At 55.9% G+C, this 24,326-nt stretch overlaps 1 protein-coding gene across 2 annotated transcripts in view; it reads left to right on the top strand.

Annotated features, from left to right (window-relative positions):
* The first annotated feature begins 3,525 nt into the window (after window positions 1-3,525).
* KIF17 (kinesin family member 17) overlaps window positions 3,526-24,326 on the top strand; it is a 42,114-nt gene continuing 21,313 nt past the window's right edge. For both annotated transcript variants that reach the window (XM_065875330.1, XM_065875325.1), the window contains exons 1-5: window positions 3,526-3,756; window positions 9,580-9,726; window positions 10,649-10,750; window positions 16,218-16,407; window positions 19,896-20,348. In XM_065875330.1, coding sequence (XP_065731402.1) covers window positions 3,526-3,756; window positions 9,580-9,726; window positions 10,649-10,750; window positions 16,218-16,407; window positions 19,896-20,348 — 1,123 coding nt within the window. The remainder of the gene's footprint in view (window positions 3,757-9,579; window positions 9,727-10,648; window positions 10,751-16,217; window positions 16,408-19,895; window positions 20,349-24,326) is intronic.

Below are 24,326 nucleotides of genomic sequence, written 5' to 3'. Positions count from 1 at the left end.
GACGCTAGGAGCCCCACGCCAAGAGGCCCCGCCTCACCCTGGCTCCTGGGCCTCAGCAGGCTGCTCTGCTCTGCCCTTCTGTCTCCCCGCTGGGCACCAGTTCTGTCCAGTCATTGCCCTTTGGACCAGTCTTCCATCACTACCCTGCCTGTGGGCGGAGCCCCGAGAGTGGGGATTGCCAGTGGCTTCTCACACGGCCTCTCAGGATTGCAGGAGGGGCAGGCAGAGCTCCAGGCTTCCGTGAACTTGCTGGGTGACTATGGGTGCTTGTCTTCTCTGGGCTTCACCTTACTCCTAGGTGGGGAGCTTTCCAAGATGGGTGGGAAGGTTTGCTCCAACAGAGGTGGAGCCCTCTCCTAAGGAGGCCAGGCCCTGGGGCCCTGACTGGGCATCTCCAGAGAGCTCCTGACCCAGGCAGCCAGACGTGTGAGGGAGAGGTATCTGGGGAGGCAGGAGTGAGTTCTCACTTTGGGCGAAGGCATGGGGACGAGCCACCCTCTCCGTGAGAGAAACAGGGATGACGTGATGGAGCTTGGAGGCTACATCCAGGCTGACGGAGCGAGGCCTGTTTCCCATGTCCTTTGAGGCTAAAGGAGTCTTCCCTTGAGTTCTGAAGAGTGGGGGTTAAGAGGGTGCAGAAAGGGCAGGACGGACAAAGAGCCGTGCCACCCAAAGCCCACATGCAGGTGGATGCCTGTGTGCAGAGAGGGATGTGAATGGGCCGACAGGGCAGAGGATCTCAGTGAACCTTCAGACTAGGAAGGCTGGTTCTTCTCCACTCAAACCCATGGGCTTGTGGTTCCTGCTTACTTGGAAGGGATGTCCCAGTCTCATCCCCACCCACACACTCCTGCCCCCCCCAGGCTCACTTTCTTTGGCCATTTGACAGGGAGGGGCCAGCAGTGAGCTGCAGGCTTAGAGGGGTGACCAGGGTCCTGCTCCACTCATCCTGCCAGCCAGACTGGGTTTGGTGGCTGCCTGGGAAGCCCCCCAATGGTGGCATTTCCCTTAATGGGCATCTGTCAGGGGCCACTTCACTAGGCCAGCCCCCTTGGGGATGGGGGTCAGGGAGGAATCATCCAAAGATAGAACTGATGTGGGCCCTGCCAGAGGGTACTTGGCCTCAGCGGCAGTGGGGGTCCATCCAGGGAAATAACGCTAGTCTAAGGCAATGGCCCTGCGGTGATTGACGACGGATCTGGGTATTCCCCTGTATAAGTAAACTTGACAGACAGGCGTGAATCTACCAGATTAAGATAGGGAGCAAGTTCACTTTGGATGAACTTCTATTCCTGAGGCAGAGGCCAAGTCATGAGTCTGGGGGCTGCCCTCTACCCCATCTGGGGAGGGGATGTGACCACTCAGCATCTTGAAAGTAACAGACTTCTGACTCCTGGAAGGAAGAGGGCAACCCCAAAGGAATAAAAAGAAGGGAGGAGCCTCAGAAGTTCAGGCCTGGTGTTCCCAGCTTACAACCTCCGGCTCAGCAAATGGTCTTGGCTGGGGCCTTGTCACTCTTGTCACAAGGGATAGGAGGAGGCTGTCCTTTGGGGGCTCTTTTCACTGGAACCACAGTACTGATTTTATACTGAATGTGAGTGGGAACCCAGCCTCATTTTACGGCCATTACTACCAGAACCCATCTCCTCCCTGGGCAAAGCCCTGGTCCCTCGTGGGAGGCCCCAGGCTCACATTACCCTGGCAAGGAGAGGGGTTTGGTGACATGGGGCCCAGGATTACAGCCCTGGAGTCTCACACATTTAAGAAGACCTGATAACTGGTCTTAACCTCTGTAAGGGATGGATTTTGTTGCACAAGTTATCTGTGTGGACAAGGTGTCAGGAATGTTCCCAAAGTACTTTAACATTCCTTCACACTTTATGGATCACACAGTACAAAGGTTTTTGACCCACGTGTGCAGACGCCTCCGTGTCTCAATTATAGACCACAGTTTTCTCTGTTCCAACCAATGCCACCTGGGTAGCCCAGCTCTCCTTACTGTGTGGACTTGAAATAAATAAAGTGCATTTCTTCAGATTGTATAGTACAGACTTTTTCTTAGAAAGGCGAGGTCTTTGTCCGGTTTGCCAGCTTCGCTTCTGTTTGCCAACCATACCTTCCACTGCTGCTGAATGATGAACCAGACAGAGATACTGTCCTCTGGGGCTCAGGAGGTCTTGAAGGAATTGGGTAGGTAGATTCAAGCAATGACTCTACTGCTTAAAACCTTCAGTGGGTATTTCCTACAGGAAAAAGACTCAAGTCCTTATATTCTGGCCACTCGGGTTTTCCTTCTGCTCCTGCAACGTGCCACAGGGTCTTTGCACAGCCTGCACAGGCCTCCTCGTCGTCCTCTTCTTCCTTCTTCCTGATTAATGCCTCAACCTTACCATCTCTCAGTCTCAGGAAGCCTGCCCTGACTGCCCCCTGACCCCCTGCTCGGCCTGGGTGAGGTTTCCTGGCTAGATAGTCCATAAAACTGGTCCTTTAGTTTGTTAACACTCTTATTTATGGGATTTTTGTTTGTGGGACATTTGTTTCAAATGTCAGCCTCCCCCACTAGACTCTGGGCACCTGGAGGGCAGGGACTGGGCTGTCTCCCGGCCGCTATTCTGGAGGGATTTGTGCTCGGGGTGGGGGTGGGGAGAGAGGCCAGGCAGCCTCTCCAACCAAAAGACCAGCTTTCAAAGTTTTTTTGTTTTGTTTCTCAATCTTGAGTCTTAATGAAAACAAGGGGCAGCGTTAGAGGGAAACTTTGCTCTGTCCCCGGGGCTGTGATAGGCTCTGGGACAGCCTTCCCGAGTCAATACAGGGATGTGGATAAAGGGCAGCAAGGTCCTGTTGCCTTTCTCAGTAGGTCTCTAATCCCCGGATGAGGCCTCTCCTCTAGTATTTCTCTCCGAGGTGGCGTCAAGCCTGGCCTCCCCTGGGCCACCTCGGGCAAGCTGCTTAACCTCTCTGGACTGGGACTGTGGGGACTGGAGAAGAAAACGGCTGTGCAGCATCTGGCACCGAGCCGGCAGATGCTCCAGCAAAGCCAGTGCCGGTCCTCCCCGACGGCCGCCCCCGCGCGCCGGCCTCCAGCCGGGCGTTGCTCTCAGGGCCCGCCGGGCGCGGAGAACGCGCGGAAGTTCGGGAGGCACGGGCTGTGACGCCAGGGGCGTTGCCCAGCAACCGCGAACGCCGTGGCGGCGTCCGTGCTAGCGGGCGGCTGGGGCGGCTCCGGGGACTCTGGTCTTGCGGCGGCGCCTCCAGCGCCGATCCCCCACTGCCCGCGCCCGGTCTGGGCCTCAGGGACGGGCGAGCCCGGGAGCGGGAGGAGGCGGCGGCTCCGGCTCGGGTCCTGAGACTCCCGCGCGGCCCCTACCCTCCTATCGAGGCGTCCCCCAAGGAGTCCGGTCCCGCCCCCGCCCGCGAGGCCCCGCCCCCCGGCCCCGGCGCCCCGGCGGCTCCCGCACCGTGGTCCTGTGTCCTGGTCGCGGCGTCCACGTCGGGCCGCACCCCGGGGACCCCTGCCGCGGCGCTATGGCCTCGGAGTCGGTGAAGGTGGTGGTGCGCTGCCGCCCCATGAACCAGCGGGAGTGGGAGCTGAACTGCCAGCCTGTGGTGACGGTGGACTCCGCGCGCGGCCAGTGCTTCATCCAGAACCCGGGCGCCGTCGACCAGCCCCCCAAGCAGTTCACTTTCGACGGCGCCTACTACATGGACCACTTTACCGAGCAGATCTACAACGAAATCGCCTACCCGCTGGTGGAGGTGAGGACGCCCGCGAGGCCGCCTCCGAGGACCCGCTGGGCAGGACCTGGGGGACCTGGGGCCACTCGGAGGGGTCCTGAGGGACTGCCCTGTCCGCAAGCCGGGCGGGAAGGCCCTTCTGGAAGGGCGCGGGTGGACAGCAGCAGGTTGGTCTGAAGACTTCTGTCAGCAGACAGCTGGAACCCATCTACAATGTCTCCACTGCCCCCGGTGCCAAGGCTGGTCCTCACCCCTGTCCTTCCAGCCTGCTTCCCACAGGAACTCCAGCCCCCAAGACCACTTGCCCTCCACCCTCACCCAACACCTTCAGGACTTCTCTAAAAGCTCCAGCCACTTCCCCAGCCTCCTCCTCTTCTCCCAAGAGCCTCGGGTCTCCTCCCCCTCCCCCGCCCCCTCCCCCTCTCCTTTCTCCTCCGCCCCCTCACTAGTTCCCTGCTTCTGCAGAGAGAAGGCCTTGGTCCTGGAGAACTGGAAACCCTTTACCTTTGGTCTGACTTACCTTCCTCCTTGGCGGTTGAAGAACAGGGAGGCCACAGCAGTTTCTGCCCCTTATAGGGCTTTTACCTTTTTTCACACTCTCACACTAGGTAGCTCCTTGGCGCTGCACGACAGGGAGGTTCACATTTCACAGATGGGGAGACTGAGGCCCATAGGGAGGAAACAGGGCAAGCTCCCACAGTGAGTTTCTGGCGGAGGTGGGGCTGGAGCTACTCCTAGCCCAAGGGCTCTTTCCTTGCTACCACCATCTCCCCAGCTGTGCATCGAATCGCTAGTGAAGTGAGATGTCACAGCTTGTTTCAGGAAAAAAGGAAAAGTCTGGGAAGCGCTGCACACACCCTCCCTCACCTGAAGCCGCACATTCCGGTACTTGAGGCTCTGGGGAGTCTTGCGGTGGAGAAAATCGTTTGGCTTATTTAACCCAGCATTTCCAAAAGGTATTTGCCTGTGGAACCTTTTTGTTTTGGCCGGCAGGCCAGTTAACATCCCCCAGAGCACCTCCTTTGGCCACAGTCGAAACCGCCTGTGAGGGTGGAAGTGTTCTGGAACCCAGAGCCCCCCAGTGGTGAGGGCGTGACTGTAGAAGATGCCCAGGGAAAGGGGGCAGCTCTCCCCAGAGGGTGGTACCACGCTCTGGGGATGGCCAGGCTGTCCTACCATCCTGGACTCCCAGGCTGGAAGGGACCAGAATCGGTCCTCTGGTCCAGCCACGCCCCTACCCCGGGTCCTTGAACGTCCACCTTGAATGGTCCTTGGATGGCAGGAGCTCTCTCTTCCCAGAGCTGCCTGCTCCACCTTGGCTTCTTAGCTCCTAGAAGACCATTCTGCACGGTGAGTCAGAGTCAGCCACCCTGATGCTTCCAGCAACCTGCTGTAGCTCTGTCCCCAGGGCCCCTCTGCTTCCCCGTCCAGCGTCGCCCCTCGGAGACGGGAAGATTCTGAGATTGAGTTCTCCTTGGCTTTGCCCTCTCCAGGGCCTCAGCCTTGCTCATGGGTTCCCCTCCGCATCGTGGAAATAATTCCCCTGAGCAAGCCTCCCTTGGTTAGGGTTCCCAGGAAGCCCCAGCCCAGAGGGGGAGACCTAAGGAGACAGTGACTACCTCAGATCTCCAGCTCTCACTTCTGTCCCGAGTTCACTGCTACAGGGGATTCCGTCAGACCCCTACCTCCAGTCATCCCACAGAGCCTCAAACTCAACATGACGTATGTTCCTTTTCATTCATTCATTCATTCATTCATTCAGCTAACAAATAGTATTCTCATACCAGGCCCCATCCTAGGCATGGGGAGCGCCGCCCTCAGCCAGCTCGGAGCAGCTAAGCTAGTAGCTACAAGCCAGGGTGATGAGTGGGAGGAGAATCCTGGGGGACTTTTTGGCAGCATAGAGAAGGCTAGCAAACCTGGGCTTGGAGGGGATGGGAAGGCAGGGAGGACTTCCTGGAAGTGGTGAGATCTAAGCTGAGACCGGGATGAGAGGAGTCAACCGGGCAAGAAGGTGGAGGAAAGGGCCTTTCAGGTGGAGACCAGCATGTAGCATTTGATCTTCACCAGACATATGTAGAGCTGGAGGCATCATTCCTGGCGAGGAAACGGAGACCTTGAATGTCACAGAAGGAGTTACTGGTGGTTTTGATCCCCAGCGCAGTGCCAGGTCCCCATGCTCCATCCTGTTGCCTCTATTAAATGAGCGGCATGTGAATCCCATGCCAAGCGTGGTTCAGCGACTTGGAGCCAGGAGTAGCTGCGCCCTTAGGCCGGGCGGCTGTGCGTCTGTCCTGCTGGGATCTGACCACCTCCAGGCAGCCTCCTGCCCAGGCCCTTCCCTGCAGTTCCTACTGCACGAAGCCCCCAGCACTTCGGACTGACCCTTCCCTTCCCCACCCCCACCCCCACCCTTAAATCCAGGCTCTGTTCCTGATCTCCTCTGTCACTGGGTGACCTCTTCCACTGTCCTGGGAGCTGTCCACCTCAGACCCACCTTTCAGCCGACTCAGCATGTCCTACCCGGAGCTCCTCGCCTCCACACCTGGCCCGCTGCCTGGTCTGTGGGTTCTTTCCCAGCCAGTGGCTTTGCCATCTCCCCGTCCTCCCCGCTTCACACCCATGACCTTAGAGTCGCCTCTGATGACCCACCACCCAACCCACCCGGGGACCAGGTCCCATGGCTTCTACCAGGACAGACTGAGGACGGGCCTGGTGTCCAGAGACATCGATGCAGTAGAATTTGGCCCCTGGATGGAACACAAAACTGTTCGTTTGGGAGAGGACAGAAAGGGGACAGTTTAGCACAGATGCTGTTATTTCCATTTCAATAGTTATGCGTTGATTTTAATGGGAAGTAGAAGAAATATTTAGCATGTCCAGCCTGTAATGCAGCTTCAGAGGATGACATCAAGTAAACAGGAGAGTCAATTAACAGTTTGATTTCATGAAAATCATTTAGTAAATAATAATGCGGGGAACATGGCAGAACCCGGGGTGGACAGAGTGGCTGACGTTTAGGACCTGCTCCGTGTGTGCACACGTCTCTGGTGGGTCTGGAGGTGTCAGTTGATGGGTGAAGCGTTTCTGAAATCTTATGTTTTGCCTTAATGCGTGTAAAGCTGTCTTCGGCTTCACAGCAGCGTGGTTCTGCAGAACTTTCTGCAGTGGTGGAAATGTTCCATATCTGGGCTGTCCAGTTAGGGACTACCAGCCATATGTGGCAGGTGAGCACTTGACATGAGGCTGTTGCTTTTGAAGAGCTGAATTTCAGTTTTATTTGATTTTTTTTTTAATATAAATTATTTATTTATTTATTTTTGGCTGTGTTGGGTCTTCGTTGCTGCGCGCGGGCTTTCTCCATTTGCGGCGAGTGGGGGCTGCTCTTCACTGCGGTGCATGGGCTTCTCTCATTGCGGTGGCTTCTCTTGTTGTGGAGCACGGGCTCTAGGCGTGCAGGCTTCAGTAGTTGTGGCACGCAGGCTCAGTAGTTGTGGCTCGTGGGCTCTAGAGCGCAGGCTCAGTAGTTGTGGCGCACAGGCTTAGTTGCTCCGTGGCATGTGGGAACTTCCTGGACCAGGGCTCGAACCCATGTCCCCTGCATTGGCAGGCGGATTGTTAACCACTGCACCACCAGGGAAGTCCCTGAAATTAATTTTAATAATCCATTTTATTTGACCCAATAGTATCCAAAAGGTTATCATTTCAATAAAACATAATAATAGATACTATCATGGTATAGTAGCTATTAGGGAGATAGTTTACATTGTTTCTTCATACAAAGTCTTCGAAATCAGGTGTGTGTTTCATACTTATCGTACATCTCAATTCAGGTGCTTAAGTGTCCATAGTTCAAATGAAATGAAACACAAAAAAATAAAGTTGTGTTTGATGGGAAAATATTTTACACTGCTTCAGTTTTTAAACATAAATTAACATAAATTCAGTTCCTCGGTCCCATCAGGCGCACTTCTGGTGTGGCTGGCGGCTGCCCTACTGGACAGTGCATATAAAATATTTATTTTGATATAGAATCCCTTGTCAGGTCTGGGTGACATTGATGGTCCAGGCACTGCACCGTGTTGTCCCTGGGGCTTCGCGTGCCCTGCCTCTGAGGCTCCTGGTTGGGTGACTGGTCTGCCACGGCTCTCCCACACCTCAGGGGCCTCATCCTGGTGTGTAGCACCTGGCCCTCTGATGAGCTGTGGATCGTGACTTCCAGTCTTCCTTCCCCAGCAGTCCCTGGGGATCCCGAGCCCCGCAGTGGTCTACAGGATGGGTCTTTCTTTTTTTTTTTTTTAATATATTTTTTTAGAAAGGTAGCTAACTTTTTTTTTTTTTTTTTTGGCTGTGTTGGGTCTTCGTTTCTGTGCAGTGCAAGGGCTTTCTCCAGTTGCGGCGAGCGGGGGCCACTCTTCATCGCGGTGTGCGGGCCTCTCACTGTAGTGGCCTCTCTTGTTGCGGAGCACAGGCTCCAGACGTGCAGGCTCAGTAGTTGTGGCTCACGGGCCTAGCCTGTCCGCGGCATGTGGGATCTTCCCGGACCGGGGCATGAACCCACGTCCCCTGCATTGGCAGGCGAACCCTTAACCACTGCACCACCAGGGAAGCCCTTTTTAAAATATTTTTAATTAAAAAATTTCGGCTGCATCGGGTCTTAGTTGCAGTACCTGGGATCGTTGTTGCGGCATGCAGACTCTTGGTTGCGGCATGCCTGTGGGATCTAGTTCCCCGACCAGGGATCGAACCTGGGCCCCCTGCATTGGGAGCATGGAGTCTTACCCACTAGACCACCAGGGAAGTCCCTACAGGATGTGCCTTTGCAGTGGAAACGGGCGCAGATGCCACCTGGGCCCTGGGGGCCTGGGCACAGCTCTCTGGGCCCACATTCTAACACAGGATTCCCCTGCCCCCCCATACTAAGTTCTAGAATTTGTGATCTCATGAGCTGGGCGGGGACTAGGGTGTCTTCTTTGTTCATGGCTCTGTCACCAGCCACAGTCCCCCTCAGAGGAGAGAGTCGGTACCTATGGAAAGAACAGTCGCATCGGTGAATGAAAGATGCCCTTGGGTATGCCACCTGGTTTGCCTCCTGCTTCTTCCCAGATTCGTCTCCATCCCCCTCGCCCAAGTTCCACCTGCTCTCAGCCTCTCACCTCTCTGGTCTTTGCTCAGGCTGTCCCCTCAGCCTAGAATGCCTTCCTCTTCCTGTCACCTGTTAAAATCCAAGCCACCCTTTCTGCTCCCCCTTTCTCCTCCACCTGCCCAGGAAGCTTTGCCTGGCGCCTCCTGCACCTTCTGTCACCCCCTCTTGGCACTCCCTCTCCTTGCCCGTCCTGTACGCCATCATTACATGCACCTCCACCTCATATGAGGATCACGTGTATATGTCTTGTCTCCCGCACGTTCCAGGCAGACATTTAGGGAGCATCTACCTCTGTGTGCCAGCACTTCGTGTGCCAGCAGGTGAAATAATTCCTGTGTACACCTCCCGACAGCCTCAGAGGAGGTGCTGTTCTTACCCTTTGTTACAGATGAGGAAGCTGAGGCCCCATGTGCCTGAATAAGGACAGGCCAAGGGCACAGTCAGTAAAGGATGGCGGCCAGGCTCTTAGCCATACACAGGGACAGTCTCCTACCCCACCGCGCAGTGACCCCCTTCAGGACAGAGCTGTGCCGCGTTCATCTCTGCACTGCCCTCCCCCAGCCCTGTGCCACCGTGGTGGGAGAGCCAGGGAGGGGCCCTAAGTCTGTGAGTCAGGAGGCAGCCCTGCAGCCCCAGGCCTGGCCCCAAGCCTGGCTGAGCTCAGCCAGCTGAGCCCTGGGCTGTGTCCTCCCACACAGGGCGTCACCGAGGGCTACAACGGCACCATCTTTGCCTACGGCCAGACAGGCAGCGGGAAGTCCTTCACCATGCAGGGCCTGCCTGACCCACCCTGCCAAAGAGGCATCATCCCTAGGGCCTTCGAGCACATTTTCGAGAGCGTCCAGGTATGGGCCTGGGGGATGGAAGGGGCAGGGTTGGGCTCCCCAGGCGTTACCGTGAATGATCCTGAGCACTTTTGACCTGGGCAGCGGTTGTGGGATGCGGTCAGAGCGGCCTTGACGCGGCACAGATGAGCAGACAGACGCAGGCTCTGGTTTCTGAAGAGGTGATGGGAGAACTTAAAGCTGAGAAAATTCTACCTGCTGTGTTTTCCTCCTGCCATTTTTGGATTTTAACATTTCGTGTAACACTTCACATGGATACGATGACCCAGAGTGCTGGCCCAAGAAATGGCTGTAAACAATCATAGCTTCCTTTTTTAATTGAGCAGCTGCTACAAGCCAAGCATTGTGCAAAGCCCTTTGCATAATTATCTCACTACCACCCTGGCCCAGGAGGTAGCTGTTATCCTCATTTTTGAGATAGGGAAGCCAAGGCTTGGAGCCCTTATGGGCTGGGCCCAGACCAGGTATCCCAGTGTCCAGGCTGCGGTGAGACGTGCCCTGCTGACCACTCATGAATGCGCAGAGATTCCTGCATCTGGGAAATGGCAAAGCAGGGACGAGTCAGCTGCAGAGCTCACTGTACTGCACCTGGGACTCATTTTGATGACCCACAGGAACATCAGGCAACTGGAAGAACTGCCGGGGATTAGCCCAGGGCCAGTGCTTGGTCCAGGCCTTACCCGTGGCCTTGGTCTCTCTACCTGAACAGTGGGGAGGCCTCTCCCATTTCCTTTCCCATGAGGCTTGTAGAGAGAGCGTGGGTCCATAGCAGTATGAAAATGATGCCACTCTGAGAAGCCGGAGAGGAGGGGAGAGCTGGCCAGGCAGGCAGGGTCAGGTGAGGTTCGGGACACCTCCTGCCACGATGTCCTCTTGTGATGTCCAGGCAGCGGGTGCTCAGGTATCTTTGCTCTCCCTGCAGTGTGCAGAGAACACCAAGTTCCTGGTCCGGGCCTCCTACCTGGAGATCTACAATGAAGATGTCCGTGACCTGCTGGGTACTGACACCAAGCAGAAGCTGGAGGTGGGTGCAGCCCCGGCAGGGGTGGGTGGGGGCAGCTAGAGGGGGAGGTTGGCATTGGGGGTGCTCCCTCAGAAATATGGGGAAGGGTCCTGAGGACACAGGCGCTGGTTCAGACTAGAATGGGGAGTTTTGAACTTGAATTTTGGAGTAGTCTCAGAGTCCGTGAGGCAGGGGAGGGGTTACTGGGCCTACCCGCACCACGCAAGGGGAGGGGAGGCCTTCTCTGGGGCAGTGCCACTTACATCTGTTGAAATAGATGGAATTTGGTGACGGATTGCATTTGAAAAAAGGGTTCCACTTCTAAAAAATTATTTTGAAAAATTCTAAGGGACTTTCAAGCTTAAAAGGTAATAGTGATCATTTTTTGAGCACATACTGTTTACTCACTGCTTTAGGCATGTTATCCCATTTAATACTCCCAGTCACCTCATTAGGTAGATACAGGTTTCCCCCACTATCAGAAAGCAGAGCGAGTGTTTTGTAAAAGCTGAAATAGCCTAAAGGGAAGAGTATCCCCTGCTTTCCAAAGTCTTGATTCCACTTTGCTTTTATGAAAGACTGACATTAGTACGAGAAAGGCTTTTTTGGTAAAAGTGAAAATCGGATTTCTTTCCGACTTGAACTTAGAGAAAGTTGGGGATACCCACATTATTATCCTCAGTTTACCGATGTGGGAAGGGAGGTTTACAGAGGGTAATTAACTTGCCCAAGCTTCAACAGCAGGAAGCTGGGCCAAACCTGGAGTTGAACCCAGATCTGTCCGACATCAAGTCCCTGCATCGCAAACATCCCATTTTACCACCGCAGATGGGCTCAGATTCTGGGACCTTGTCCCCCTCTGAAAGGGGTCTGGTGTGGAGGCGTCCAAAGGTCGATGACATGACCTCAGAATGTTGTGAGGATTGAAGAGGGTAACAAGGGGGAGCTGCTGAGCAGAGGGTCAGCGCATAGTAGGGGCTCGATGTGTGAGCTCTTTCGTGCCATTGGGATTCCGAGAAAGGATGAGGAATATGACCTGGGGGTTGCAAAATGGACTCAAGACAGAAAAAAACTAGGGCTGGCCCAACTGGGCACTGAGCATTGCTCATCTCGTAAATTGTCCTCAGTCTCCTGAAAGGCTAGAATCAGAATGAAAGGACATCATTTCCCAGCTGGGTGAAGCAGAATTAGATGCTTTGAGGGCTCTATCAAGATAGGCAGAATGGGGCTTCCCTGGTGGCGCAGTGGTTGAAAGTCCGCCTGACGATGCAGGGGACGCGGGTTCGTGCCCCGGTCCAGGAGGATCCCATATGTCGCGGAGCGGCTGGGCCCGTGAGCCATGGCCGCTGAGCCTGCGCGTCCGGAGCCTGTGCTCCGCAACGGGAGAGGCCACAACAGTGAGAGGCCCGCGTACCGCAAAAAAAAGAAAGAAAAAGAAAAAGATAGGCAGAACGTGGCTGACCCTTTGGGGAGCCCAGCGAGGTCAAGTGACCTGCCAGGACTGGACAGCCAGGGGGTGGCAGGGCTGGACCAAGCCCGGGACCTTTGGGCAAGGCTTGGTTATGTCTCCTATCTGGGACTCTCTGAATCCTGGATGGGCCAGGTCAAGTCCAAGGAGGAGGGACTTCCCCGGTGGTCCAGTGGTTAAGACTCCTCACTCCCGATGCGGGGGGCCTGGGTTCCATCCCTGGTCAGGAAACTAAGATCCCGCATGCTGCACGGCGTGGCCAAAAAAAAAAAAAGTCCAATGAGGAGCCCAGTGAGGGGAGACTGACCCAGATCTGTGGCCAGCATGCTGGTGGCTGCCCCCAGACTCTGGGGCTTCTTATCTGACCAAGAAACCAATGCCTGCCTCCACGCCCCCCGCAAGAGGCCCACAACCAGCGGTGGAGGTTGAACTACCTCCTTCAGAGTCAGAATGCCTGAGCTGGGGGAATGTCAGTCATTAATGAGCATCAGTCCTGGGAGGTTGCTATGGAGATTCCCATTCTGCAGATGAGGAAAGGAGGCTGGGAAAGAGGAGGTGACCTGCCTGTGGCCACTAGGTTAGGAAGCCACAGAGTCAGGGTTGGACATTTTCCGTGGCCCAACTGCCTAAATCTCCCCAGGGCACAGGCCTTGACAGCCACGGGAGGGGGCGCAGAACCAGATAAAGGGGCTGCTGCCGATGCCCCCCAGTCTTCCAGACCCTCACTGACCTCTAGATTGGACAGGACGTTGGGATCACCTGGGTCCCGTCCCACCCCATCCATGTGGGGCAGAGCTGTTTCCCTGCTCAGATCCAGAGCCCCCCACTTGCCCCTAGGCCCTCCAGTTGTCCTGGCTTCATTTGGAGGGACTGTGAGTTCCTCTCTGACCCGCAACCATTGTATGGCCCAACTGAACAAACCTGACCCCAGGGAGCAGCTGTTTTGAAAAAATACTTGCTTGTGCTGGCCAGATAGTGGAAAAATCCTTAAAATTTTGAGCCAGAAAGACCCTTAGAGAGCTTCTAAGTCCAGTCCTTTCATGGTACAGATGAGGAAGCTGAGTCCCAGGGAGGGGAAGGGACTTGGCCAAGGTCACACAGCAAATTACTAGTAATGGCGCTAATACCAGAATATGTGGGATCTGAGTGGTCAGGTGCTTTCCTCCCAGACTTTTCCGGGTGGGAAGTATAGGAAACCCGGGGGGGCAGTGAGAAGCGAGTAGTGGGGTTCCATTTGAGGGAGGAACATTCATGAGTTGAGTCATCCATTCAACAGAGACTTACTGGGAAGACCCTGGAGGTCAGGCCACAGACTACAGCAGGTCCACAGGGGTGTGAACTCCCCCCACCCCCAGTCCCCGTCCAGACCAGGACTGGCCCCCAGCCCCCTCCTCCTCACCTCCTCGCAGACACAGCAGTGCTCTGCCCTTTCTACACAGGCACCTCCAGCCACTGTATTCTCTCTCCTGGAGCTGGAGCAGCTGAGTCATAACTCAGCCCCCAGACGGGGACATGGGGACGGGAGCCAGGCACAGGGAGTTGCTCCTGCTTGTCTGCTCCGAAAGGCCAGCCTGCAGCATCGGGGCCCCTGCCAGCCCCCTCCACTTCCTCCATATCATGGACCCTAGGATGGGTTCGGTTACCCAGGCCCTGCAGGCCCAAGGGCTGGCAGCTGCCTGTACGTGGCCCAGCTGGACCACGGGCCTCAGGCTTGGTGAGCCAGGCTGCCTGGGGGTGAGGGCCGCCAGTGACAGATGTGCTCAGAGACATTGCGCATGGGTGCCCGGAGCTCTCTCAGAGGAGGGACAGCTGGGTTCTGTATAACCCTCCCAGCAGCCTTAGGAGGAGCTGCTGTTCAAGAACCAGCCCGAGGGCAGTCAGTAAAGGGTGAAGATGGAATTTGCACCCAGGTGGCCAGGCTCCACAGCACAGCACAGGGCCTGGTAATTCTGCTAATGAGAGTGGTTAGATCAGCGAGGGCCAGCAAGGGATTTGGGGAAGCCGATAACACCCCCTCCCCCAACACCGCGAACCACCATCATGGAACCCAGCTCAGTGCTGGGTGGCGGAGGTGGGGCCCTCAGGGGCCTCTCCAGTTGGTTCCCGCAGCCGGCGTCGGGCCAGTGGCAGGACCCCCGCACCTCCATGGGGGCGTTTCCCGGCCGGCTCTGGTCCTGTCCTGCATGCGCGCCGACCCCCCACACTCGGCCGCATCCCAGCTGGTTGCCATGGCGACCGCGCTCCGCCTGGCATCCGGGAGGAACAGTTACCAAGGAATGCGGGGCACGGCTGGCGCCTGACACTCCGGAGGTGGGTGGAGGCCGGAACAGCAGGGGAGGGGTGGAGGGATCCAGAAGGTCGGGAGGTGAGGGGGCGAGCCTTCCTGGGCCCAAAAATAGGGTGGGTGGGAGACCCCTACATTAGGTGTTGCCTCCCCTGACCTCCTTTCCTGCTCGTGAGGTTGCTCAGGCTGGAGAGATCGGCCTCATCCTCTTGGTATCTGTGTTCACCGAACCCCCTCCAGAAACCCCCACAGAGCTCCTTTCACGTCCATTCTCTTTTCGATCCTCCCAAAAGTCTTGTGGAAATAGGATTTATCATCCTCATTTTACAGATGAGGAAACCAAGGCCGAGAGAGGCAAAATGACTTCCCCAACTAGCAAGTCACAGAACCAGGTTTCTAACCCGAGTCTGTCTGACTGGATAGGAAACCGCGTTCTTCCTGAGGCCAGGAGCAGCCATCCGTCACCTGCGCCTAGCATGTACCAGGCAGGCATCTAGCCTCTGAGAGTGTGGCAGTGACCAAAGCAGGCACACAGCATCCCAGGCTACCATCAAGCCCTGCTCTGTTTGCAGGCTCTCCTGCTCCTGTCCTTTGAGCTCCGTCCTCAGAGCCACCTTCTAGGTCAAGGTCAGCCCTTTGTCATATCAAACTTCAGTTACTCCAGGATGCTGCAACCTCTCTCCAAGCCCTGCCTCTGGAGTCTCCCACTGCCGGTGACCCCAGTGCTGCCCTGCCACTAATAGCTGTGTGACCTTCAGAAAGCCACTCAACCTTTCTTTGCCTCCGTCGCTTATCTGTTCCGTGAAACCCAGTCCTTCGGTCTGGGTCTGGCTCTTTCTCCAGACTTGGGGAGATAGGGCAGGCCTGTGCTTGCCCCCCTCCGCTCCCCGCCCTGCTCTGCAGCAGGGGCCCAGCCCCACCTGGGACCCTGAAGCTGCCCCGGGCTAAAGCATCTGAGCCTACTCTGGCTCAGACCAGCGGACAGATGACTTCTGTCCTAATTCATTCTGCTCTTCCCAAAGTGGTTTTATTTCCTCTCACATTGCTTTTCACAGCTCTGTGTCAGCAACAAAACAGCTCAGCTGCCTGGAGAGCAAGCACGCAGCAGTCAGATAAATGGATTTACTCGCTGCCATCGTGCTAAGGGCTGGGGGCCAGTGGGAGTTCTGGGCGGCAAATGGCCCTTCACCCGCCATGATCCAAGGGTCTGGGAACATTCTTGTTGCCGTGGAGCCGCGGCAGGGAGGCGAGCAGAAGCCACGTTGGCAAGTCAGGGGAGAAGCACTCAGAGCCCTTGGGTGAATGACTACAGACAGGGTCGGTCCCTGGGAGCTGAAGCCCCAGACCAGAAACCACCTTCACAACCACGGCACTAACAACAACAGTGAGACCGCGGCTGCCATTTATGGAGCAGTTACCACGTGCCAGGCATCATGCCATGTGTTGTACGAGTCTTAGTTTACAGAATCCTCACCACCTCCCTAAGGGATAGGTATCTTGTACCCATTTTACAGATGTGCAAACGGAGGCTCAGAGAGATGATGTCACTGACCCAAGGTCCCACAACAAGGGAGAGGCGGGGGTGGGTTTGAGGCTGGTTCTACCTAGGTCAAACCCCCGACCTGTGACAGGGAATCCGAGGTGCCAACCCGCCCTGCAGGAGGGCAGAGGTGGTGGGAGCTGGGCCCTTCCCTCAGGTTCCCCGGGGAGCCCTGACCCGTGCCTCTTGCCCACAGCTGAAGGAGCACTCGGAGAAGGGGGTGTACGTGAAGGGGCTTTCCATGCACACGGTGCACAGTGTGGCCCAGTGCGAGCGCGTCATGGAGACGGGCTGGAAGAACCGCTCGGTTGGCTACACCCTGATGAACAAGGACTCTTCCCGCTCCCACTCCATCTTCACCATCAGCATCGAGATCTACGCGGTGGGTATGTGGGGCCGGGCGGGGGCGGAGGGGGCCGGACCACCAAGCCGGGTGCCTGCTCCTAGTAGCCCAGACCCTTCACCACTCGGAGCCTCGAGGGCCCCAACTGGGAAGAGATGCTGGGGTTGCCTGGAGGAAACACAAGAGGACTGTCCCTGTGCCAGGACCCACGTTTCCAGGATAAACAGCATCATCAACAACAGCAATAATAATACCGGTAGCTACCATTGAGCACTTTCTCCGTGCCATGCAATGTATTTGCATCAGCTCATTTGCTCCTTCCAACAACCCCATGAGGTGGATACTCATATCATCCCTGTTTTACAGATGAGTGAGGAAATCGCGGTCACACAACTAGAAGGTCTTCGAGCTGGGCCTCTATCCCAGGGGTCTGCCCCCAGAGTGTGTGCCACCCAGAACTTTAGGATTCTCCTCTTTCTTTTTTTTTTTGCGGTACGCGGGCCTCTCACTGTTGTGGCCTCTCCCGTTGCGGAGCACAGGCTCTGGACGCGCAGGCTCAGCGGCCATGGCTCACGGGCCCAGCCGCTCCGCGGCACGTGGGATCTTCCCGGACCGGGGCATGAACCCGTGTCCCCTGCATCGGCAGGCAGACTCCCAACCACTGCGCCACCAGGGAAGCCCTCTCCTCTTTCTTTAGCATTCTCTACTCCAAAGCCATCTCACTCTTTCTTTATTTCTGGAAGAGTTACTGAGAAAGAGAAGAAGAAGGAAAGGAACTCGTTTATTTCAGGCCACCTATAGACGCTGTGCTGAGTCCTTTACACACCTCATTCTATTTAAAGCCCACAACAGTCCTAAATGCAGGCATTATAATTCCCATTAACAGATGAGGAAACGGAGGCTCTGAGAGGTCAAGTGACCTGCTTGTTCAAGGTCTTACTTAAGTGCTTCAAGGTACGGCTTAACTGCTAAGTGGTAGAGCTGGGATTTGAACCCAGGTTTCTCTGACATCTGGGTTTTCCCCACTAACACTGCAGCTGCCTCCAAGTTTGTGGTTCATCACAAGCAGAACTCCGGAGAGCAGTGGAGCAGGAAGCAGCCTCAGCCCAACTAGGAACGTAATTGTGGAGAGATCCCAGCCCAAGGTCAAGGCCTGGGTTGACGGAACCCCCAGCAGCACACTGCCCACCTGTGTGGTGACCTGGCTGCAGGCCAACCCCCTGGTGCTGGCTGGGTCAGAGTCTCCCCCAGGGGTGATGATATGGGGAGGGCGGGTGGTGTGATCATATCCTCATATGATGACGCTGTAGGTGGGGGCAGGGACTAGGGCCTGAGAGGACAGATCAGGAGGGAGGAGGAGAGAGTGGCCCTGTGGGGTGCCTCTTGGTCTCTGCAGATGGGTTTGAAGGATGAGGCAGGCTGCCTGCAAACAGGCTTTTTAAAAATTTTAAAGATATTTTTTATTTCCATTATAAAATAAGTTCAATGAAGATTTAGGAGTTAGAGAAAGGTAGGGGAAATTACTCATAAACACAACCGTTAACATTTAAGCATATGTTATTTTGATCCTTTTTTTCCCTGTGCAAATTTTAAACATACTTAAAATCTTCTGCTCTATATAAAGTTTCTTCCCCATGTTTCATTTCCCATGCCATCCCTAAGAATGTTCCCACATCGTTCCTGCCATGTCTTCTTGACCATGGGAGGTGGCTGAAGGACCGCGCATCAGTCAGCACCCTCCTCTACCCGGCCCTCTACAAGCTCTTTTTTTTTTTTTTTTTTTTTCTACAAGCTCTTAATGCTGTTTCCGGTTTCTCAGTGTTGTAAATAATGCCATGATGAACATCTTCGTGTACAAAGCCTTTTCTGCTTTTATTTATTTATTGTTAAAAATGTATTTATTTATTTATTTTTGGCTGCGTTGGGTCTTCCTTGCTGCACACGGGCTTCCTCTAGTTGCGGCGAGCGGGGGCTACTCTTCGTTGCGGTGCGCAGGCTTCTCATTGCGGTGGCTTCTCTTGCTGCGGAGCACAGGCTCTAGGCGCGGGCTTCAGTAGTTGTGGCTTGCAAGCTCTAGAGCACAGGCTCAGTAGTTGTGGCGCACGGTCTTAGTTGCTCCGTGGCATGTGGGATCTTCCTGGACCAGGGATCGAACCTGTGTCCCCTGCATTGGCAGGCGGATCCTTAACCACTCTGCCACCAGGGAAGTCCCCTTTTCTGCTTTTAGAATCATCTCCTCAGATTAGATTCCCTGGAGCAGGCCTCCTGGGGCAAGGGTACAAACCTGTTACATTCTGCAAAGAGCTTTCCAAAAGGGCATTTCCAAGTCCCTCCTTCCTGCTGCTCCTTAAGAAAAAAATAGCCCAAAGAATCAAGCCCCTTGCATGTCCAAGCTTCCACTGGGTGCCAGCCAGAACTTTTGACTTCAGGTAGCTGTGCTCACGGGCAAAACCTGGCCAATTCTGGTTTCAACCAGCAGGAAACTAAGGAGGAAGCCCCTGCTCCTCCCCTCTATTTCATTTGGAACCGTTTACCATGTCCTCTGATGACAGTAAGAATTATTAATAGTATCAAGAGCCGCAGGCTGTCATTTGAGGAGTACTTGCTGTGTGCCAGGCATGACCCCGAGCCCCTCATGCCTGTGCTCTCTGTGTAATCCTCACAACAGCCCTCAGGGTGGGCCTTAGATTCCCATGTTACTAAGAGAAAGCCGAGGCTCAGAGTTGATATCCCTGAGTTCCACAGCTGCCGAGGGATAGAATCAAGACCGGATCCCTCAGGTCTCTGCCTTCAAAACCTGTGCTCCAGGCCCCTGCTCCCAGCCAGTGCCCGGCTCGCGTCACCCCCAGAACACGGGTCTGCCCTGCCAGCACAGCTGCGGTCGCTGCAGAACTGGGCTCGTTCTCAGGGCAAACGAACCCCTGCTGTGTGCTGGGCCCCGTGTGGACTCCGTACAAGTGTGCTGTCCGTTCACTCCTTCCAACAACCAACGCTGGTGGGGAGCTATCGTTAGTCTCATTTTGTTGATGTGAGAACTGAGGGTCAGAGAGGTGCGTGGCTTTGCCAAGGTCACACAGCAAGTAGGAGGCAAGAGTTGGATGGGCACTGGGTCCGAGGCTCTCCAAAGCCGATGTTTTTTGCATTGAGGGAGTCAGCTCCCTGGTGACCCAATCATATCCCCTCACTGCCTCCCACTGCCCCCACCCTGCCCCGCCCCGCAGTTGCCTCACAAGGTATCTGTGAGCTGTCTCGATAGCCGTAAGAAATCCTGCAGCACTCAGAGAGCAGCCTGTGCCTCCCAGCCCCCACTCCCTGGAGTCAGTTGGCCCTGGCTTCTGCTCTTGGAAGCTGTGTGACCTTAGGCATGTTAACTGCCCTTTCTGAGCTTCACTTTTCTCATCTGTAACGGCACAGTCCTAGCACCCCCTCCATGGGGCTCCTGTGCACCCTCCGTGGGTGGGGAGCACCCAGGGTCTCCTTACCGTGGGGCTCACCCCGGGGCCCTCACCCCTCTGCCTGGTCTGTCTGCAGATGAGCGGGGCAAGGACCACCTCCGGGCAGGCAAGCTGAACCTGGTGGACCTGGCAGGCAGCGAGCGGCAGTCCAAGACGGGTGCCACGGGGGAGCGGCTCAAGGAGGCCACCAAGATCAACCTGTCGCTGTCGGCGCTGGGCAACGTCATCTCGGCCCTGGTGGACGGGCGCTGCAAACACATCCCCTACCGGGACTCGAAACTGACGCGGCTGCTGCAGGACTCGCTGGGCGGCAACACCAAGACACTGATGGTGGCCTGCCTGTCGCCCGCTGACAACAACTACGATGAGACCCTCAGCACGCTGCGCTATGCCAACCGAGCCAAGAACATCAGGAACAAGCCTCGCATCAACGAGGACCCCAAGGATGCCCTCCTGCGCGAGTACCAGGAGGAGATCAAGAAGCTCAGGGCGATTCTGGCTCAGCAGATGAGCCCCAGCACCCTGTCAGGTGGGCGCAGGGGGAGGGAGTGGAAGGGAGGGCCCGGGACGAGAAAGGCCCCCTCCCTTTGTCTTCCGGGGCATGGAAGCAATGTCCCACCTCCTCGCAGCTTCACGTGAGCATAGAGTTTTGAACGGCCGGGGAGAGCCCTGGTTGATGACGGCCCAGATGGTTTCTGCTCGCCGATGACCCAGCATGAGGCCCGTCCCATCAGCTGGAGGCTCTGTACCCCCCCCACCCCCGTTCCTTGCCTCGAGGCTGCACATCCGTCCTCCCTCCTGTCTGCCTGCTGTCTCCATGGCAGCGTGGAGATGCTGGGTTGCTTAGCAACTAGGTGACCCACCCTCCCCCGACGTCACCCGCCCACTCCCAGTTAGGCACCTTGTGATGACTGCTCTCACACCCAGGTGTCTGGCTGTCATCTGGCAGGTAGAAACCTATACCTGGAGCATGGGCCTGCAGGGTCCTTGCAACCAAGGGACTCCAGAGTTTTCTTTATCTGAGAATCCCTAGGGAGAAGGGAGCACTAAAGAGACTGAGTCCATCTGTCCGTTCATCCACCTCCCCACCCACCTTCCTCTCTATCCATCCATTCTACACACCCATTGACCTACTCATCCACCCAGGCATCCATCCATCCACGCAGGCATCCATCCATCTACCCATCCACCCACCCATCCATCCTACCGTCCACATGTCCACCTACTCATTCACTCCGTCCTGTCATCCGTCCTTTTATCTATCTTTCCTCTCACCCTGCCCCCATCCATTCATACCTGCTCTGTGTGTGGACCTGTGCTGGGCATGGGGACACAGAGATGAGTCAGATCCAGGCTCTGCCTCGTGGGTGTACCTGGTTTCCTGGGGGAGAAAGACACTCCAGCAGAGCCTCGTGTGCACCTGGTGCAGAGATCTGTACGGGGCCCTGCAGGGCAGCAGGGAGTGTGTGGCCAAGGCTCTCTGGGGGTAGGGTGCGGTCAGTCAGGGAAGGCTCCACAGAGGAGAAGGGGTGATTGAACAGAGTCTGGGGGGACGAGAAGTCTCCTGTTAGACAGGATGGGACTGGTCAGTCTGTGCAGAGATGCACAAAGCTCTAAGGTCTGTTTGGGGACCCACAGGTAGTCCTGCCGACTGCCTGGCGGCTCGGTTGGTGGGAGATGGCTATGTAGGGGTTGGCCGGGCCTGGAGTGCAGAGGCCCTTGACCACTGTGAGGGGTTCCGCTTGGGCAATCTGCCTTCCTCCTCTTTCCCTCCTGCCCCACCCCTGACCCTGCTTAGCCCCCCCACCCCGATCAGTGAGGGGAAGCTAGATGGAGGAATGGCAAGGGGTACCAGGGGGGAGTTGGGGCTGCTCTGCCAGTGGCTCCCCTGACCCAGCAGCTGACAGGCCTGCAGACTTCCCATGGGTATCACGGCAGCCTTGCGGGGTAAGGGCTCTCAGCATCCCCTCGTCCTGGATCTGGAGCATGGAGCCCAGCAAGCTGAAATGACGGATGCAGGGCAGGCAGAGAGCTGAGATCAGGGCAGTCATCAGCAGTTCACGTCCTGGCTCCTCGGGGAAGCAACTTAGCCCCCCTGAGCCTCAACGTTCTCGTCTGTAAAGTGGAGGTAATGACAGCACCTGCCTTGTTATTGCTGTGGGGTGCTCGAGAGGACTGCACGAGATGATTCACGTGTGGGCTTAGCACGGAGCCTGGCACGTGAGGCTCGACAGACGGTACCGGATGCTTTAACGTTCTAGCTGGGTCTTGAAACCAGGTGTGTCTGACGCAGAGCTCCAGGTGCTCCCCCCGCAGGCACTTGCTGTTAGCGTTGCCCTCTCGGCCCTGGCTCTCCCTCTGGTCCTTGGCATATTTCTCCCTCCCCACTTTCAGCAGAACTGGACACATTGGTCTGTTTTCACTGGCCCTCCGTGCTCTGCTCTCCTGCCCCTAGTCCAGGACGGCCCTGCGCCCCCATCCCACTGAAGCTGCCCTTGTCATGGATGCCCTCCTGGTTGTTAAATCCAGTGATCGGTCCTCAGGAGGCCTCAGCTGTCCTCTTAGCATCAGCTGACTCAGATGACCCCTTCCCTTCTCCTTGAGACCCTTGCTTCCCGGACGCCCTTTGTCCTACTTCTCCTGCCTCTGCGGCCACTCCTTCTCAGCTCCCTTGTGTGAGTCTCTCCATCCCTAACCTCCTGATGTCAGGCTGTCCCAGGGCCGGTCCTCTAGCCTTTTCTCTCTCTACACTCCTAAGGTGGGCTCATCTGGTCTCATGTCTTTATTTTTTTATTATTATTAATTTTTATAAATTTATTTTATTTACTTTTGGCTGCATTGAGTCTTCGTTGCAGTGCGCGGGCTTCTCTTGTTGTGGGCTCTAGGCACGCCTAGGCGCTCTAGGCGCGTGGGCTTCAGTAGCTGTGGCAGGCGGGCTCCGTAGTTGTGGCTCGCGGGCTCTAGAGGGCAGGCTCAGTAGTTGTGGCGCACGGGCTTAGTTGCTCCACGGCATGCGGGATCTTCCCGGACCGGGGCTCGAACCCGTGTCCCCTGCATCGGCAGGCGGACTCTCAACCACTGCGCCACCAGGGAAGCCCTGTTCTCACATCTTTAAACACCACCTCCGTGCTCACGATTCTCACAGCCTGGCTGTGTGATGCGTGTCCAGGTCTTAATTTATAAAGGTGACTGAGTGGTGACACAGGTCAATGTCATTGAAAGAAAGGGTAATGTTACTCATTTACCCTGGAAATGAGAGGCACACCATGCAGGGCCACAGGGGGAAGCACCAGTGTGGGTCAGGAGGCAGAGAGGAGCGAGGGACAGCCCAGGCCAGAGCCTTTATCAGGGTTTTGGTGGAAAGACACAGCCGTGCAGGAAAAACAGCTCAGGACTGGCTAGCTTGAGTAAGCCCGACAGGATTGGGGCATACGGGCTGTCCCTGCTGGTCTGGTCCTGGCCCCGGTTGACTTTGGGCAGGGGAAATACTGGCTGTGTGGGAGAGTTAGATAGAAGTGGGTGTGGATTCAGAATTGGTTGGTTTGCACATGAAAGGGTTGCTCCTCGGGACAAGCTGTTTACTCCCTCTAGGAATTGGCTGGCCCTGGGAGGGGCAGTCTCTTCCTGGCCATCAAGTCCCCCAGGATGTCAAAAACATCAGGAAATAAAACCCAAACCTGATTGATAAACCATGTCTGATTTCCAGACTTGGCCATCTGGCCATCTATCTAATTGTCATTCCAAACTTAACATATTGGACACTGAACTCTCGACCTTTCCCAGACCTGCTTGTTCTGCAGCTCTCCCCAGCCAGTGACACCTCTCTCCTTCCAGGTGTTCAAGCCAGAAACATTGGGGTCATCCTGGGCTTCTCACTTTTGCTCAAACCTCAATCCAATCCAGCAGTAGATCCTGTTGTCTCTACCTTTAAAGCAGGTCCAGAATCTGTGCCATTGTCCCCCCAGTACATTCTCCACACAGCAACCAGGGAGCTCCTGTTCAAATACAAGTCCTTTCGCTGCCCTGCCCAAACCCTCCAATGGCCTGGTTTAACCCAGAGTTGAAGCTAAAGCCCTCGCCACGGCTTGCGAGTTTCCCTCTCTGACCTGCTCTGCTCTTCGCTCATACTCTCCCTCGCTCACTCTGATCCAGCCTCAGTGGCCTCCCGCCTGTTCCTGGAACAGTCACAGCCCCTGCCTGCCACAGGACCTTTGCACTCACCATTCCTTTCTGTCTGTCCCCAGGATCTCTGCCCGCCCAACTCCTTCACTTCCTTCAAATAACTGCTTTCCTCCCACCTTGTCTAAGAGGTCTTTCCTGTCCACACTATTAAAATTGCAGCCCTTCCCCCTGATCCTTATTTCTCAGCACCCTCCCTGCTTTCCTTCTCTTAGAAAATATCACCTTGTTAACATGTTATGCATTTTGCTTACCTTTCTCCCCAGTTGAAAACAATGTGTGTGTGGAGTCTTGTCTGTTTTGTTTAGTGCCAAACCCCCAGGCCCTG

Source organism: Phocoena phocoena, chromosome 1 (assembly GCF_963924675.1).
Source record: "Phocoena phocoena chromosome 1, mPhoPho1.1, whole genome shotgun sequence".
Lineage (NCBI taxonomy): Eukaryota > Metazoa > Chordata > Mammalia > Artiodactyla > Phocoenidae > Phocoena > Phocoena phocoena.
Note: the sequence above shows the minus strand (reverse complement) of the source record. Positions and strands in the feature narration are given on the sequence as shown.